The 17,737-nt window shown below is 32.2% G+C and overlaps 1 protein-coding gene across 3 annotated transcripts in view; it reads left to right on the forward strand.

Moving 5' to 3' along the window:
* The first annotated feature begins 3,394 nt into the window (after nucleotides 1–3,394).
* LOC123675012 (facilitated trehalose transporter Tret1-2 homolog) overlaps nucleotides 3,395–17,737 on the forward strand; it is a 56,969-nt gene continuing 42,626 nt past the window's right edge. Inside the window, exons 1-3 of one of the 3 annotated variants that reach the window (XM_045610237.1) lie at nucleotides 3,395–3,599; nucleotides 12,373–12,469; nucleotides 14,427–14,447. In XM_045610237.1, coding sequence (XP_045466193.1) covers nucleotides 12,456–12,469; nucleotides 14,427–14,447 — 35 coding nt within the window. In that variant the 5' untranslated portion in view covers nucleotides 3,395–3,599; nucleotides 12,373–12,455. Of the gene's footprint in view, nucleotides 3,600–11,413; nucleotides 11,606–12,372; nucleotides 12,470–14,426; nucleotides 14,448–17,737 lie in introns of those variants that run through there. The other 2 variants (XM_045610234.1, XM_045610236.1) reach the window with 2 other exon arrangements.

The raw sequence follows: 17,737 nt of genomic DNA on the forward strand, positions 1-17,737 counted from the left end.
CATTTCTCTATAAGATGAACCTAAATTTATTATATTCACGCGTCTAGAAATTCAATTCAAATATCGAAAATGACGAAAGTGTGTTTGACCGTGGGGGAATGAATGGTGCCCGTGGAGCTGGCCGGCCGGGAGCTAACCTTACCGGCGTAAAGTTTACACTAGTCAAGGCAGTTTCGAAACAATGTTTGGTTTATGGTGGGGAGCCTATATTGAGAGTCTACAGTGTGATTTGTCCGATTCGACCGATTTTTCTTTCATTCATAACTTTGGTATCGCTCGATCAATATTGCTGAAATTTTCAGTGTAGAACAATATGATTGTGTACTTTCAATAATTCCAATACTTTCTCAGAAATACAGGGTGGGAATTATGATAAGTTCAGATTAAATTTGCAGGTTGAAAAAACACCCTGTACATTCTATGAATCAAACATTGATTCGAAACTGCCTTGACTAGTGTAATCTTCTCCTAAAATCTGACGGTCTCCTCCGGAATCACCCTGTATAACTATAACTAAATTAATATTGAATCTTTTATTGAAAAATGAAGCGTATCAATAAAATCAGAGAATTTGTCTAAATTTGTACCAAAATGAAGAAACGCGTTGATTCACGCTTGAATGCTCTAGACGAGCAATGTATTTTGTATGTTAAAAAAAATGTTAAAGATAAAATTGATAAATTTTGAAGAGATCAGCCTCCTTGGATATTGATAATCTTGCCAGTAAGATTTCACTTGATTTCCTCATCGTTTCCCATGCCGATCACAATAAATTCTGCTGTCGTTTCCATATAAATACATTTCATTATACAGGGCGAGTCAACAGTGCTCGATCGGTCGATAACTCTTGGAACCTTAAGGCTAGGCAAAGGGGAATGACTCAAATTTTTGCCGAATCGTCTTTACTCAACGCATAAGAAAAAGTTATTTTCCAATTTTTTTTTTGTTTCACCTTCGTGAAACTTCCTGCTATTGCCTGTTCACTATTTCTTGGGACCTAGAGATATAACTTTCTACCAATTTTTAGGTGGTCCTCCTGGTGTTGGAGTTAAAAAAAAATTGTTCAATTTCTTGAAGACCATGAAATATATCAAAATGACCTTTGAAGCATTGTTATAACTTTTCAAATTCTGTAAACGAATATAACACCTTTTATCCCAATAATTTTTTTTTCAATCAGAGGTGGAGAACAGGAGCAGCGTTGCTCCATGTTTTCGAAGGATGATATGAATATACAGGGTGGCCATTTGAAAACGAAACAGACGAGATTACAGACGAAATAAAGTTTCTCGATAGAAATGCTCGGACAGGTCGATTTCTGTTTAGAGGGGGACAACTTAAGATGTAGGTTACGGACGCATAGCGCTTCAACCCTTGCTACTACAACCCTCACCCCCAAATTTTGAGTAGGGAAGATGGGGTGAGTGATACCTCATTTGAAAGGTATTTTTATACTGATTTCAGCACAGTAATTGTTTTTTCATTTTATGCATTAGTTCTCGAAATATTCTCAACTAAGTATTTGAAAATGAAGTGGTGTTTTCATGGCACTTGTAGTAATCGACATTTTGAGCTTCAAAACAACTATGACTGTGGCTTCCTTCCTAACTAACTAACGCATGAATATTTCGAGAACCAATGCATAAAATGAAAAAACAATTACTGTGCTGAAATCAGTATAAAAATACCTTTAAATTGAGGTATCACTCACCTCATCTTCCCTATTCAAAAATTGGGGGTGGGGGTTGTAGCAGCAAGGGTTGAAGCGCTATGCGTCCGTAACCTACATCTTAAGTTGTCCCCCTCGAAACAGAAATCGACCTGTCCGAGCATTTCTATCGAAAAACTTTATTTCGTCTGTAATCTCGTCTGTTTCGTTTTCAAATGGCCACCCTGTATATGAAGGTTGATAAAAATCGATTCAAACGAATTTGAAGTCTCTTCCTTCAATTTGACATCACCAAGCGTTTTGAAAAGAAATAAAAATTATGTTTTTAATACATAATTTTATAAACAGAGATATAAGTTCTGAAACTGAAACATCTGCCATGGTTTCCTGTAATGTTTTATTTGTATAATGTCGCAATTAATTCGGTTCCGTATTCCAAATTCACGAATGTTCTATTTTTAATAGAGTATGACATTAGTCAAACTGAAACGCAGATATGCATTATGTTTATGGTGTATGGAAATACCCTAAAAGAAGCACGTTTATGCATAGAGGCATGTACCACATCCACAGACATCTTAAGAAATTCATTGCCGACTCTCTGAAAATGGATCTTTATCAAATCAATATACCTACTATTGTGGATGACTCAAAAAAAAAGTTTACCTGCAATAGAAGTTTTGAATATAAGAAATAATCATACTGAAACTGGTATTAATTATCAGTTAGTCATTAGTCATCAGAAACAATGCAAGATGGTGTATATAAAAGAAACGTATGATCTGATTCTACAAGCCTCTACCAAACTTCTTCCTTATATTATTATTATTCCACAAGCCGATGAAAAAAATCGAAATGATAATACAGTACCATAAGGAACTATAAGGTTTAAACAACTTGAATGTGACAGAAGATTGAAAAAACCCCATTTGTCTCAAAAATACCTGAATGAAGAGAAATCCCAAACTGCCATATTCAACATATGGAGGAGAGAATGTATCATCTAGATCTGCAAAATTTCTGGTTATGCACATAGATCATAGATTTCAAATATTTGAAGGGGGAGCATTCACCGAACCTGAATGAAAAGTAGACACTTGCCATGTATGCAGAACGTCGAATACCCCAAATCACTTGTCAGGGTGAGGCCTTTCATTATATGTTTGAATAACTTCATTATCAAACAAGAAATTACCTAGAAGTACCTTAAACATCAAGTTGATTTTGGAAACATCTTTTGGTTCAATAATATTCCTATACCATCAACAAAAGAAGTGGGGAGAAATGGAAGGAAAGGAATTAAAATAAGATAGAAGCAAACCGTTTTAACAAATTGAATAAGTAATTTTGAAATGTGCAATATTCTATACGAAATCGAACAGCATCCTATCAGACTGTCTCGTCTACAGCACCAATAACTATATTTTCGGACTTCAGATAGGTATTTAATAATTTTGAAATTTCGTTGTTTAGTGTTCAAATTGTTGTACTCTTCAGGTGTAAATTGGCCATACTCATATATCAAGGATATTCTGTCAATGAAGCCATACATTTCAAACGTACGCCACTGGTTCTCATCAAAATCGCAACAAAACCAGTCTAGTATAGAGAAACATATAGAACTTGTCCGTCAGTTAGACGCCCTATAGCCTCAATAGCACGTCAATATGACCAAATGATTTAAACAGGAATAGAATAGCAATAGAGTATTCACCAATTGATTAGTGTAGACATATACATTGTGGTAGGGATGGATGGATTGGGTTCCTCGGAGCAAACGGTCCCGAATCAGCTGATCGAAGTCGGCCGTGGCAGCAGTGGCTCCTAGAGTTCATTTGTTTTCGTTTCGTCGTCGTATGTCAGTGAGGGCAACCTGCTGTTTGGGTGTTTTTGTGTGTGAACGCAACCTAACCTACAGCACTGTGATAAAGTGAGTGAATGCCTCCTTTGTTTTTTGTTAGGTTTTGGGTAACTTTAGTCTGCATAATAGTAGGATTCACTTTTGCTTTCATAATTGGGGTTTCGTGTTAGATTTCCACATAATCGAAAGTATCAGTTGTTCATTCAATAATAGTAATTTATAACGGGGAGAACCGCTGAACGTAAACAGTGGTTACCCAGTGTTTATATACAAAGGCTCTCTCTCATTGCATCATATTTTAACGCATAGGAAGAGAAATATACTATTCATATCGAAAACGGTTTGAGAAATAATAATAAACATCACACTCTAGTAGTTAATGAAATAAATCGAAATTAATTTTCGAAAATTGATTTTGTTTCATTTCATTTGCTAATGAATTTCCATCAAGTGAGGACCGAATAAATAATAATAATGAAAAAATACTCTATTTGCGGGCAACACAAAAGTTTGATCAACCCGTTCATAGTAATGCGGAATATTATAAGGTGGATTCAAGATCAAGCACAGAAATGACTTAAACGAAAAAAAATTTTTGAAAACCGCTATGGGTGTTAAGGAGATATCAAATAAATGCTCTTTTGGTTTATATGAAATATTTCACTAAAATCGAAAAGATCTCAGTAAATTATCAAACAAACTTCGTTTCAAGAGAATTGAATGACAGTTATTCTATTTCCACTTTTAATTATTCAATAATAACAATTTGCTACACAGTTGCTTCTTCAGATATTTCACATTTTTTCATTCTTGAATTATTCATAAATGTGAAAAAAAAATTTGAAGAAGCTACTGTGCAGCGAAACAATTGTCATAAGTATTAAGTCATCGAAAGTGGAAATGGAATAACTGTCATTTGTTTCCTATAAAAAAGAATTTTCATCGAGTAAAGACCGAATCAATCCAATATTTATAACTAAATAACTTCTTGATTATTATTAGTATTCAATGATAGTAGATACGATTCGTCAATCAGAATTAGAATATACAGAATAAAAAAAAAGACATATTATTTCCTTCTATATAACGAAGTGGGTGTACTTATTAGAGTTAAGGTTAAGTTAGTGAATGTTGAAAATTATAGAATAGTTATAGGTCATAAGTACTTTATTCTTTGCGGGGAGTAATTGAGGAAATTTTTATTTTTATGTTACTCACAGGATTCATTAGGAATCCTCTGTAACGAATTGTATGTTTATTGACAATTGTCTTAATGAACTTATTGATTGATTGATTGATTACAGGGTCTTTATAAAAGATTGTAATATAGTTGTAGGTTTTGGAATATTTTTAATTTAATTTTCGTGAGTTTGGATACAAAGTACTTACAAAATTTGAATGAGAATTGATAAGACACAATTTATTATTGTCAATTTTGAAATTATACCCAATAGAATAGTTGTCAATATAGGATAAGCCGTAAAGAACATTTCAATGATCAATATACGAGGTTACAATAATTTATAAGAACTCAGTGTTTACTTCTTTAAAAAACTCAACTGATTCAATATAGCGTGTAATATGTGGAGTTTGTAATAAGTATGGAAGTAACATACGTATTTCAGTGTTCAGAAATTATTATATTCATATATTCTATCGATTGAAGCTACCCTTGAAAATCATTATATTATGATATAAACCAGAGTTAAAATTCGAAAAAAACCCACTGATACGGGATAATCATAGATTTCATCTTTCATATGAAATTACGAAGTACCTAATATTCATGGTCTTGAGGGATTTTTTTATTATACTCATTCGAGTGGCTATCTCTAGATAAATAGATCGTTTTATCATTTCCCCACGAGGTCTGTAATTTTCGAAATTCAAGCCAGGGATGGTCCTGAACGTTAAGGTTCAGCTTACTAATAATGAATCCGCCCTCAAATTCAGTTCTGGCCGTCCATAACAGATTACTTTCGAGCGCACCTAAAAACTTCGAAGTTTCAGGGTAGGTTTTTTTTTAGTTCCATAAATTTTTTGAAGGAACCCTTATTCCTGATGATTTCAAAACTATGAACTCCATGGACATAAAATATAGCATTCAAATTAAGAATAGCCGTTTGAAGTTCCATGCAGAATTTCATTTTGATAGCATCACCAGAACCAGGGAAAATTCAAGAAGAATATCGAAAAAAACTCGATTTGAGATTTTGTGTGTAGATACTAAGCTCGATACTGTTGTTTTGATCGCCGCATCAGAACCGAGAAAAATTCAAGCACAATATAAAAAAACCTTATATGTATTTCAATGAAAAGAGAACTGACCGATTTGAAATTTTGCCTGCTTATGAATTATGGTAATTTCAAGCTTTATATGTCGATCTTGTCACCATAATAGAGAAAGTTCAAGAAGAATATGGAAGGAATCGATCGTTTTGAAATTTTGAGTGCAGATATCTAATTAAATTTCGAATACTTTCATGTTGATCGCTACATCAGAATCAAGAAAAATTCAAGCAAAATATAGAAAAAACCTAATATATCCGTGACAACAGACCGATTTTAATTATAGTAGTTTCAAACTTTATGCCAAATTTCATGTTGATCGTGTCATCTGAAACATTAAAAATTTGAGCAGAATATCGAAAAAGATTCAATATTTCCGTAAAGGCGCATATCCGACTAGATTTTGACTTTTTTCCATTGTGAAATAATCACACGAATGCCCAAGCCGAATTCAGGAGAATGATACTTTAGAACCCCTCATATAAGTGAACTAACCGACAACAATGACATCTTAATAAATCCCATCTCCTAATATATTCCTATTTACTATGGTTTCCAACGGTTGAACAAGAGCCCAAAGCTCCTGTCTTCACGTCAGTCCTCTTCTCATTAATTTGTTTATATTTGTAATTAAGGAACTATTTTCAGTGGATTGTTCCATCGTGATAATACTTCGGTGTTCAGTAATTTGCAATTATTGCCAACTTTCGGAATCACCAAAAACATTAACTGGCTCCGTTTGTTCTTTGATTAATACATAATTGTGCTGAGATAAAGCTATGTGAAAAGACGAAAAACAATACAGAGTATAGCTGCTATCAAATCTGTTATTGTTGTTGTTGTTACCCTAATTTGGTACTCGTGTAACTGAGCCTTATCGCTCTTTTGTAAGTATATACCTGGGGCTTGATCGATGATGGTATTTTCATGGGTGCGTTGATATACAGAGGAATTTTGGCCTGCCTGTTTTCCAGAACATTCTGGTAGGTATAGATTGTAACGTAAATTATAAATTTTGCTGTTTGCTTTAGCAAATGTTCGGTTATGACGACTTTATATTTTGTCAGAATCTAATATTATTTTTTACAATTTGAAAGTTTCATTTAAAGAGATTAGTAGGTCCTCAGAAATAGTAGGTAGTACAAGGAAGTTTGGTAACTAGATTGGTGAAAATTTTGTGTGAAGTTTTCTTAGTTATCGAGTTGGAATTACTTATTAAAAGCTACATTTTTAGGCAATATAAAAGAATTGAGATCTCAAGGCTGAAAAACATAGAACTTAATCGCTTTTCCGAACTTGGTGGTCTTGTCAGTTTTTGCAATGCCGAAATTATTCCGAAGAAGGAAATAAAATTTAGACGGAAATTAAAAATATTTGCTGAAAATGTTCGATTCCTTTCTTTTCGACCTGTGTCATCATATAACGTTAGAAAATTGAAAAAATGCTCATAAAAAGACACTTTTATGTATCAAGTCCAAATCGAAAGATAGACTTAATATAAAGCAGAATTCATATAACTCGTTTTATTGATGCCCGCAATATCACACACGAAATCTCACGTAATATGATGAATACTTTTATTTACGAAATATGGGGATTTTGAAAATTATTGCTTTGGTTTCTCCTCAATGATGAGGTTTCGGAATTGCCAAGAAAAAAAAATTGTACTACTTCTTTTGAAATCGGCTGTTTCCATTGTGGAATATGTAAATCGTCCACCCTACATCTTCCAATGCGTGAATATAAGTTGAGTGATGTTCTTTAGTGTACTTCCATAGTTTACTAGTGATTATTTATCAACTAGAATTGAATATTGGTCATTGTCCTAGACTCAATCTTTTGAATTTTTATGGAAATCTATTGAAGCGTTGGCTGAAAATTTTCGATAAATTGCTCAAAACATCCTGTATCTTAAAATCGAATAGAGTCGAGTTATAGAGGTAAAGAATAGTGATATTCATTTCCAAAAGTAGGATTAGGTCGTACATATTTGGATGAATTTGCTGCAAAATGAATTGGCATTCGAAAATTTCGAAATGAATCAACGTCTTGCGTGTTGATAAACTTCAAATGACAAATTCTAAAATTTTAAGAGTTTTTCCAATAAAGTGGTCTGCTTCAGACTTCAGACCTCAAAATATTATTGTTCGTTAATTTTTAGGCAACATTGTTTTCTACTCAGCATTTCATTCCTAAAACTCTGCAGAGTCCTAGAAGGGTCGGGATAAAAACATTCAACAAAAGATGTATTTCCTACATCATTTACAAAACTAAACTATGTATTATTGCACCATTAAATATGATGGATTCACCGACACTGGGTTTCGAATTAACTACTTACTTACTTCGAGTTATAGAGGTAATTTTTGTGTGTCTTCGACTTATAGAGATAAAAATGGTTAAATATAATCGTTAAAAAATTTCCAGTTAATCATGGTTATTTTTTCGACTTACACTGGTTTTTTCAAGGGGATTGAAAATAATTGGAGTTTTCGACGATTTCGGTTTAACGTCGACATGCAGATACCCTGTATATAGTTTCAGATCATATTTTACCAGAAATCGAAAATTTACAGGCCTTTGATCGAAATAACTGTCCCCTCGAGAACAAACGCTCAAAAATGAATCTCGATCTTCCTGTGATATCTACCTATACAAAAAATCCTTCGGGATTACTTCGTATTTGTTCGGATAATCTCTGATTTCATTCTGATCGTCTCTGTGGTAATGTCACTCGTATTTACCGACTTGGCTTGACTAGACATAATATTTTTATATTTAGAAGACGTACATTGTTTATGTTCGGAATACACATGAGTTGTAGGTGGCTATTTTACTCGGAGAAATTCCCTGGCTCCTTCTCAGAGCATGCGGAAATCCCGGGTTATCACCTATATCTGTTGAATGTATTTGAATTATTTTTCGAATTTCATGGATAAATAAGTCGAGGAATACCTACACAGGCCTCATAATTATAATAATGACAATTTTTATCGATCCATTACATAAGCGTAACTAGGAGGGGGGGGGGCGTTATTGGGGACAGAGACTTCATTGAATCAAATAAATGATTTAATCAAAAAATATTTTGATATTTTGCAAATGTTTCAGATTAAGCTATTTTAGGCCTCAGTATGAAAATAGTGTCGATATTGCTTGAACTTTAATTTTGGGAGATAGAAAACTAGAAAATATAGTGTTGTTTTTTCCATTTTTCTCAACAAACTTGAACAATTTTACGAATACATATAGATAGAAGGTCTAGTTAATAATTGATTCATCAGTAGAATACTTCACACATTTTTTAATTCACAACTTTAAATTATTCGATCTGAGATTCTAAGACTATCTACAAAATATCTGAAAATACATACCTGAAAATTTTGTGAACTCAAGGGCTCATTTTAGGGTGAAAAATACTGTTTTATCTACAGGGGTGTCCTTTAAATTCACCACCTGCTGCTAGAATATATATTTTTACATATCGATCATCCTATACCCCAAACATAATCTTTTAGTTTTGAAAGCAAAAAATCGATTCGAACAGAAAAAAACAAATATTGGAAACTTCGGGAGAATTAGAGAACATTTTTTTCTATATTGACAGTAAATACAATATATTTACCACGAAATTCCATCCTTTATAGTTTCGGAGTTATAAATGTTTGAATCGTGATTACGATATTATCTCCGAATGTGACTTGGACAAGCGTTATCGTCCTTGCTGCGGAAGTCTTCAAATCCACCAAGATAGAGTAATTTTGTTAAATTGTTTTTTTAAGTTTTGAAATATTCTGTGAAATAGAAGAAAATAATAAACCATAATATAAAGTTTCGGTGATTCACGAATAAATTAAAATCATTTCAAAGGCTTATTCGGGCATCAAACGACGTACTGTTCGAATACTAAAGATCTCTGTTTATGCTAGAACGAGTTAATTCCAATCCAATATACGAGTACATAAAACGTATAATAACCGTTGATGAGACATGAGCTTATGGTTTTGACAAGTGAACCAGTCCAAGCTCCGGAATGGTACCTTTCAATTGAGCAGCTTAACTGGAAAAAAGCTCTACAAAGTCGAATAGTGTTATGTTAACTAAAATATTTTAAGGACTGGACTGAACTTTTGCGTTAGTGTATATTATTTCGGAAGGTTTTTTTCTTTCGAAAACAGCACCTATTTGAGAAACTAATAGCTGATTTATGTTTCATCTGCCAATTCTCGGTAATTTTTTCGAATTGCTTCGTGTCTGTTAGTTGATAAAGTACTGGTCGACACCTCAGAAAATCCTCAATGCCTGCCACTCACGAAGCGTTTCTTCGGGCGTTTGGTAGCAAGCGTCGAAGAGATTCCAGTCGGGCAGTCAAGTTCATACTCTGATTTACAGTCGTACGGCCGTGTCCCGAGCTGTCTGACTGGAATCTCTTCGACGCTTGCTACCAAACGCTTGAAGAAACGCTTCGTGAGTGGCGGGCATAACGGACCTTTTCTAATAATTCTTTCCTTAGTGAACTTCAAATATTTCACACTCTTTTAATAACACTCAGTATATCCACTATTATTATAATTATTATCGACGTATTGAACTTCCTTGGTTACGTACGATGTCTGGAAGGGTTCGAATATAAATAAGTTTAATCTGGTTTTTCCCAATCTCTCAAAACCTCAATCACAGGAAGCAAGTATGAAGTTGCAATATTTGGACAAGTAAATTGTGCTTTCAAGGCCATTTGTTTATGTTGCAGAGAAATGACATGAGTATACAATAATTTCGTTATCTACTGACTCGAATACGACGACAGATAATATCAAGTGAGATAAATAAATGAGTTTCAAAAATTCCTGAGAAATTCGGAAGTTTTAACGGTTCTTCAAATTCAGTTACTCGATTTTCGATTTCATTTACCTTTAGAAAGTTCATTCTATTAGAATGATCAATTTTTTGGTCAGACTAATGAGATGTTCTTTTTTTATAGATTTTGAATTGTTGGCAATGTAAAGAGTACAATTTTAAGATATATTTGTATATTTTTTTTCGATGGATCTTAGATTTTTATCTTCAAGTGTTCGCACTTGTTTTAACTTGTGAGTTGATTTCGTTTTGGATGGTTTGTGATATTCGACGAGATAGGAGCAAATTGTGACACGATGTGAAATTCGCAGTTTTTTGAGTATTCAGGAGTTAATTCTACCGTAGATTGATTTAATGAATCATATTTGGCGTTTATTGATCTTTTATCAATTTTTTGAAAGAATGAATCCTTCATCAATTTCTTTGAAATAATGAATATTTGATCAATCTTTGTGGAAAAAACAATCTTTTTTTATCAATCTTCTTGAAATAATTAATCTTGAGACTTGGTTGAAAGAACTTCGCAGTTTGGAGACAAAATTCGAGAAAATCCCATTCTATCACGTTGAAATTTCATGATGTTGTAGGTGTTTGCCAAGTATTGCGAAACCCCAATTCACGGAGACGACCAACGATCTGTTTGTAGAAGAGGATTTATCTTTGAACTGTTAATAAATTTCGCGGACACTCCGAAACACATATCGCTTTGTGCTTTCTACAAAACGAAGTATCAACAGATATACGCAGTAATCAGTCGAATCGAGATTGTTTGCTATATGCTGAGTTTCTAAATAATTAGAATCGCGTATCAATCAAATATTTGTCGTGTAAATAAAGGAGTGTTTTCCTAACAAACATAGAATTTCCCACAATTTTTCTCTGTGTGTAGTGCGTATCTTGGATTTTGTCTACAATTAAACATTTCAAGTGTGAGTTCTGATTCTCTTGCTCATTAGATCAAATATACTAATCCCCAAAAAACAATTCACATTCACATTCAATTTGAATTCACGGAATGAAGTTTCCTTACCATATCTTGAAATGTGCATAATTTATGTTTTGAGAAGCATAAATCAAAAATTAAAAAATCGTCTGTCTGTCGCCCAGAACTTATCTCGCAGAATCACTTCAATATATTTATTATGAATATATTACAGGAGAAAACAGATCACTTCGATTATTTGATTTTTAGATTTCAAATTTCATAGGTTTCAACTGGGAAAGTAGAAAGTCCTATTTGTATTTGATTTGTTATTATTGATATTATTATTTGAAGGGTTATTGAAATAGATTAGAGTAATACCCTCTCAATACATGCTTATTCCGGTTTCAAATCAATACCACCATATTTTCACAATCTCTACGGCACTGCTCTCGTCAACATCTTTCGAAAATCCTATCACGTTGAAAACAAACAACCCTATTATCTTAATATTAAACGTCAGAACGAACCCTACAAACATAAAGAGTTTTAAATTCAAATGAAATAGAGATTAGTCTGCTTCATGCAAACGAAGATATTCATCAAAAATTCCTCAAATTTAAAAACTCACATAGAGAAACATGACCTTTCATCTTATCAAATGGGTCTGTGTCAGCATAATCGCTGTGGAATGAAAACAAGGAGAAAATGAGCAGTCTAAAGATTCAAGCCAGATGGTCAATAACATCACTAACATCGTATTTTTGTTTGCAGAAATTACAACTTTGTTCGAGAATGTTTCCAAAGAGTATCAGTATTATATTTTGAGCCATTTGACTAAGTTGCACTAAAGGACAATGGATCCAATCGGGTGAGTAAATCATGATTCTATTGATCTTATTGATATATTAGTGTCAAGTACATTTTTATTTTTTTTGTCAATTGCTGCTTGGGTTTGGGTGCTGTCTTAAATGCTCCTTTTGCCGAATAATTCATTTCAGGATCGAAATGTGTTCGTAAAACAAATAAATTCGTTTCATCCAATTGATGAAATAATATCTGCAATTATTCTGAATTGATCAATATACGGTTGACATTACCAAAATAATTCGACGAAGATAATATCGTTGATGTCAACAAGATATGGGGAAATCTATCAATAAACATAATATATGGAATGTGAATCAGCGCAAAGATAACTGCACTTATTGCGAAAGTTATATCGTATACACAACCACTGCACTTGAAATTTTTCGGTTGGTTATGATTACGTAATAATTCCATATTCGATGTAGGATGTTTCTAGATATATTTCCAAGAGGGAATTCCCAAACGTCAGTGTATTTACCCAACTTCCACATAGAATTTTTGAATTTTTCTATTTTTTATTTCATTACAATAATATTGTAATCATAAGAGATTTATTTGATATGTGTTACAATTATGAAACTTTCTGAAAATTTTTAGTTCTTCTCCGTTAAGTTGTACTGATTTCGTAATTCATAAAACAACCAGAAAACTGATTCACAACAAAAATAGTCTCAAAGAATTTTGACAGTTTCAGAGAATAATATGCACAAATAAATGAAGATATACATTTTATAAAATTTTCACAATTTGAATTATCTACAGAAGATATTGTGTTATCTCAATATATAATGATTTATCATAAACTCAAAAGTCTTTAATATTTACTGCAAATTGTTTTTTTTTAAGATCTTACACCTTGAACAATTTTTCCAACGGACAATAATTCTACCCTTACGTTCTTTCGTTTTCTAAAGGACAGAAATTTTCGCTGTGATTTCTTCGAAGTATGCTCAAATTTCTTCGTATGGGTTTTCTACAGTTATCTGCAGTCATTTCATATTGCATAGAGATGCCATTTTGTCTTTATGACAAGGACTTGTATTCTGCTTATTTCGCCATTTGTATATTATTTCATCCGTTCCAGTAAACTTGCTCTTTTTCTCCATTATTTATTCTATGATTTCCATCTAACTCCGTTGGTCATTTTGTTTCATATAGGTCTTTCGATACATTTTTTTCTCTTTTTTTTTTCCAGTTGAATTTTCGGATACACAGTGAGATACTGTTTATGGAACACTGATTTTTCTACTACAACTAAAAATATTGTTTTATTGAATATTTTCCATATTTATTCATTGAGCCTTCTAGAAAATTAGGCATTAGGTATTTTTTTAATCAATATGAAGTTTTTGTAAGAATTTGAAATAATAACATGTCATTGATGTTCATGATGGTAAAAGTACACATGTGTTCAATTCTGGACTGGTTCTGGAGTCTATTCAAACTAACGAATTTCAGTATAGGATATTTACATCAACAGGTTGTGATATATTTTTAAATTCTATTTATTTCTAATATTGAAAATATGCATCAATAAAGATGAAGACAAACCTTAATTTATTTTGAAAAAAACCTACAGATTTCATTAAAATTCAGAAGGGTTTGTTTGATACACAAACGCTTCTGAATTAAAATTTAAATTCTGAGCGTTTTATGATTCATTTGATATTTTCACAATTAGAATATCTTGAGGATAAAACTGTTTCACATCCTAAATGACAATAACTGATTTTCTGGAATGGTGTCGGTGGATCAAGGTTAAGAGCTTTTTTTCTATATTTAGAACGCAGTTTCTTTAATGAATTGGCATCGTCGAGACAGCACTCAAAATCGTTATTGTTCGTTTGAGTGTATTTTCAATTGAGCATCTAATTGTTCGAATAAAAAATATCACTTTGAATTCGATGTCCTTCAACTGAATGCTATAATTTACTGATAAACTATTTGTTTTGTTTCAGGACCAGCTGTTTCAGCTTGAAGTAAGTATAATATATTAGTTTCGATCACTGTTTTTCTCTTATCATTTTATTCGCTATTGCGTAGTTGGTTCGATTCGATATTGCTCGAACCGCATTTTGTGCTAAGCTCAAAGTGAATTCGATTGGGAAGATGAGGGATATTAGGCGGATTGTTTTTAGAACTATGAATAAGTATACCCAGAAGTTAACTTTTCAATAGTTTTTATAGTTCACCTTCATTCTTTTGACTGTTTAAACATTCAAAAGTTGATAATAGGTACCCCTATCAATATGCATAATGAGGAGTTGGATGTGATTTTTCTTGAAGTATGTAGTTAGATAAAAACACAACTTATAGAAACGAACATTTTCCTCAATATCAAGACAATCATATTCATTAATAGATTTGATCTTTAAATAACCTCTTCTACCTTTTTTTATATTTTAATTCAAGCAAGTACTTAGAATAGGCCGATAAAAAGTAGTTATTATTCATTGAAAAGTATTTTATTGGATTCAAAAACATTTTCTTCCAAAAAAACAGAATTATTTATTATTTTTTTCTCCTGGATCAAATTTTGTATGAAGGATAAAATTGTTATGCCTAAATAAGCGGGATATGCTCAAAACGTGACTGATAGGTAAAAGAACTGATTTCTGCACCAAATTTCATGCAAATAGTTCTTACAGATTTCAAGGAAACTCTTTAGGTCGTGCACACTCATTGTTTTTCATTTCAGTTTTAAATTTAAATTCCTAATCGTAATCGATAGAAATTTCATTTCAATTACATTTCATTCCTTGAAATTTTCTAAAGGTCTAGTATTGAAAATGGTGATTCATCATCAAATGTATTCATGTACATGGAGAATTGAAGATATTTAATCTCCTTCTGCAGAAATCCACTGAATCTGAATTGAAAAAATTGGTGACACTTAGTGTTATGATGATACTGAAAAATTATTTTCACCTCGAACCTACGATAACTTGAATATTCGATTCTGAATTCGGACATAATATTTCTGTGTCAATAGCAGGTTTTTTTGCCTAAATATCTGTTCTTTTAGAATTTTCTGTCGAAAATGATCTCAAGTGATTTTGTTCGACTCAATGATGAAAATTTTGAGGTCAAAATTGACCTTTTCACCCGTCAACGGTGTCGACGAATATTTTTTGTGAGTTTTTTCATCGGCATTTCTACGAAATGGAATTTAAAAATGTATACTAGTAGATCATGCGAAATTTCGTTTGAAATATTATGGCAGATTCAACTGAAAGATTATATGTGTATATAAATTCCATCCAAAGGGAGACAACATTAGACTTCTAAAAATTCGTGAATTAAGAAGAGAATATCGATTTCAACTGAAATCGTCTAAAATTAACAAATTTGAATGCATAAAGTCCTTCCCTGACCTGGTGCCGATATAAATTGAAAGAAGAAGAGTCAAATTTTGACATATTCACTCATTAGTTGCTTATGTTTTTCGTTTCTCAATGAAGAACTATTCCAAAAATCCGATAAAAGATATTACGTTCAAGTAACACGTTATTCTCTTTTTTTATATGTTAGCAGGAAGTTTTGATTTTAGATGATCAAAAATCGGTGTATTTACCTGACTTCACGTCAGTGCTTCTGAAATTTTTTCAAGAGATATTTTTTTGAGCTAGATTTAGACACTCATGTTATATCGATTCATTAATTGAAACTCAAACAATTGAATATTTATTATAATTTCACTTTTCTCGAACAATCCATATTGTTTACTGGTATATCCCATTAGCACTCAATCAGACCATCGAATAATTTATATATGCTAGACGTTATTGAAATCGGATAAGTGATGTTATTTCAAATATCAAATGTTCATAAGTTATAGAATCCCAAGATTTACTCTTCTAGGAACCAGTTGCGAAATTTTATTGATTACATATTCATGACACAAAGGAAATGATATGACGTAGAGTGAAATGTGTTCGTTGTAGAATTTATATTCCAGCCATCATTTTAATGAACTTTACTTATTTGAAATTAAAATTGTAAACTCTGGTTAAACTATTCAGTGTTTTACATATTTTTTTTTGTTGAGCATAATGAAGCACTAAAATATAAAATCAGCCAATACCTAACGTTCTCAAAGGAATATTGAATTCCCTACAATTGTTTTCGATCCAATGAAGAGAAACATTCCTCATTAATTGTGATTGGATGATTAAATTCATAAAAAGGTTGCGGGATCAAGAATTACATGTGTTGATAATGATTCTCGATATCGGAATTCAATTGTTTCCAACCCCTAGAAACTAGGAAATAAATTTCAATCGTGCCAATATAAATATGTTTCACTATAAATCCTATACTATACGACGTATGATGGAAGATGTAGACCAAACAATGATACAAGGATGTTAGAAGAATTCTTCAGAACCGGTTCGTTCCAATTCACCTACATATTTTGGCGATCACTAACCAGACACCCATGATTAGAAAACTATATTAGGCCTTGTTGTGTTGGCATCATCGATATCAGTGTCTCCTATCAATTTTTCGCCAGCCTTCTGCCTTATTTTTCAGATCGTTCTAGTTATTTATCCACATTTTATCTTATTATTTGACTATTCACTTCAAATGTTTATGCAATTTTAAGGAAAAATTAAAGAACTTAACCCTTCACGATCAGAAACTATATTTTTCAATAGCGGGAACATTGATATCTACTCAATTTGAAAGGTTTTTTTGTCTCTCAATTACATCTGCATTTTCTTCTACATTAATTCATTCGTTATCAAGATGCTCGAATGAAGCCATTTCCTGGAAATATAGGAAAGTACCTAGAGACTTTTCACATTATCCTCTACTCTCCATGCCATTATTGAATTTCAATAGTTATATTGGTTAAATTTGTGTACAGAAATTTGAATCACTCTATATGACGAAAAAATAGTTTCCTCGATGCACACCTATTTTGCAATAGTTGAACTTAATATGGGTAATTGGTTCGCTGTTAACTTGATTTTACAACAAAACTTTCGAAACATACTGCGAATTTAAGCAATTTTCTTTTATATTAAATATTCTTCCGGTAAAAGTCGACACATAAGAACATAGTAAAATGAATTATGAGATGTGCTCACTCAATGGATCCCATTGTACATTAACGAATTAATTTCAGAGGTATACCTAATATTATATCCTTGAGATTTTTTCCTTAATTTTTCGAGATTAATTTCTATTTCCATGGTATATTTACTTATTATTTTTCCTCGATTTTACTCCAAAATAATCAAAAAACTTCCAGAGAATATAGATA

This window comes from Harmonia axyridis, chromosome 3 (genome assembly GCF_914767665.1).
Source record: "Harmonia axyridis chromosome 3, icHarAxyr1.1, whole genome shotgun sequence".
NCBI classification, from domain to species: domain Eukaryota; kingdom Metazoa; phylum Arthropoda; class Insecta; order Coleoptera; family Coccinellidae; genus Harmonia; species Harmonia axyridis.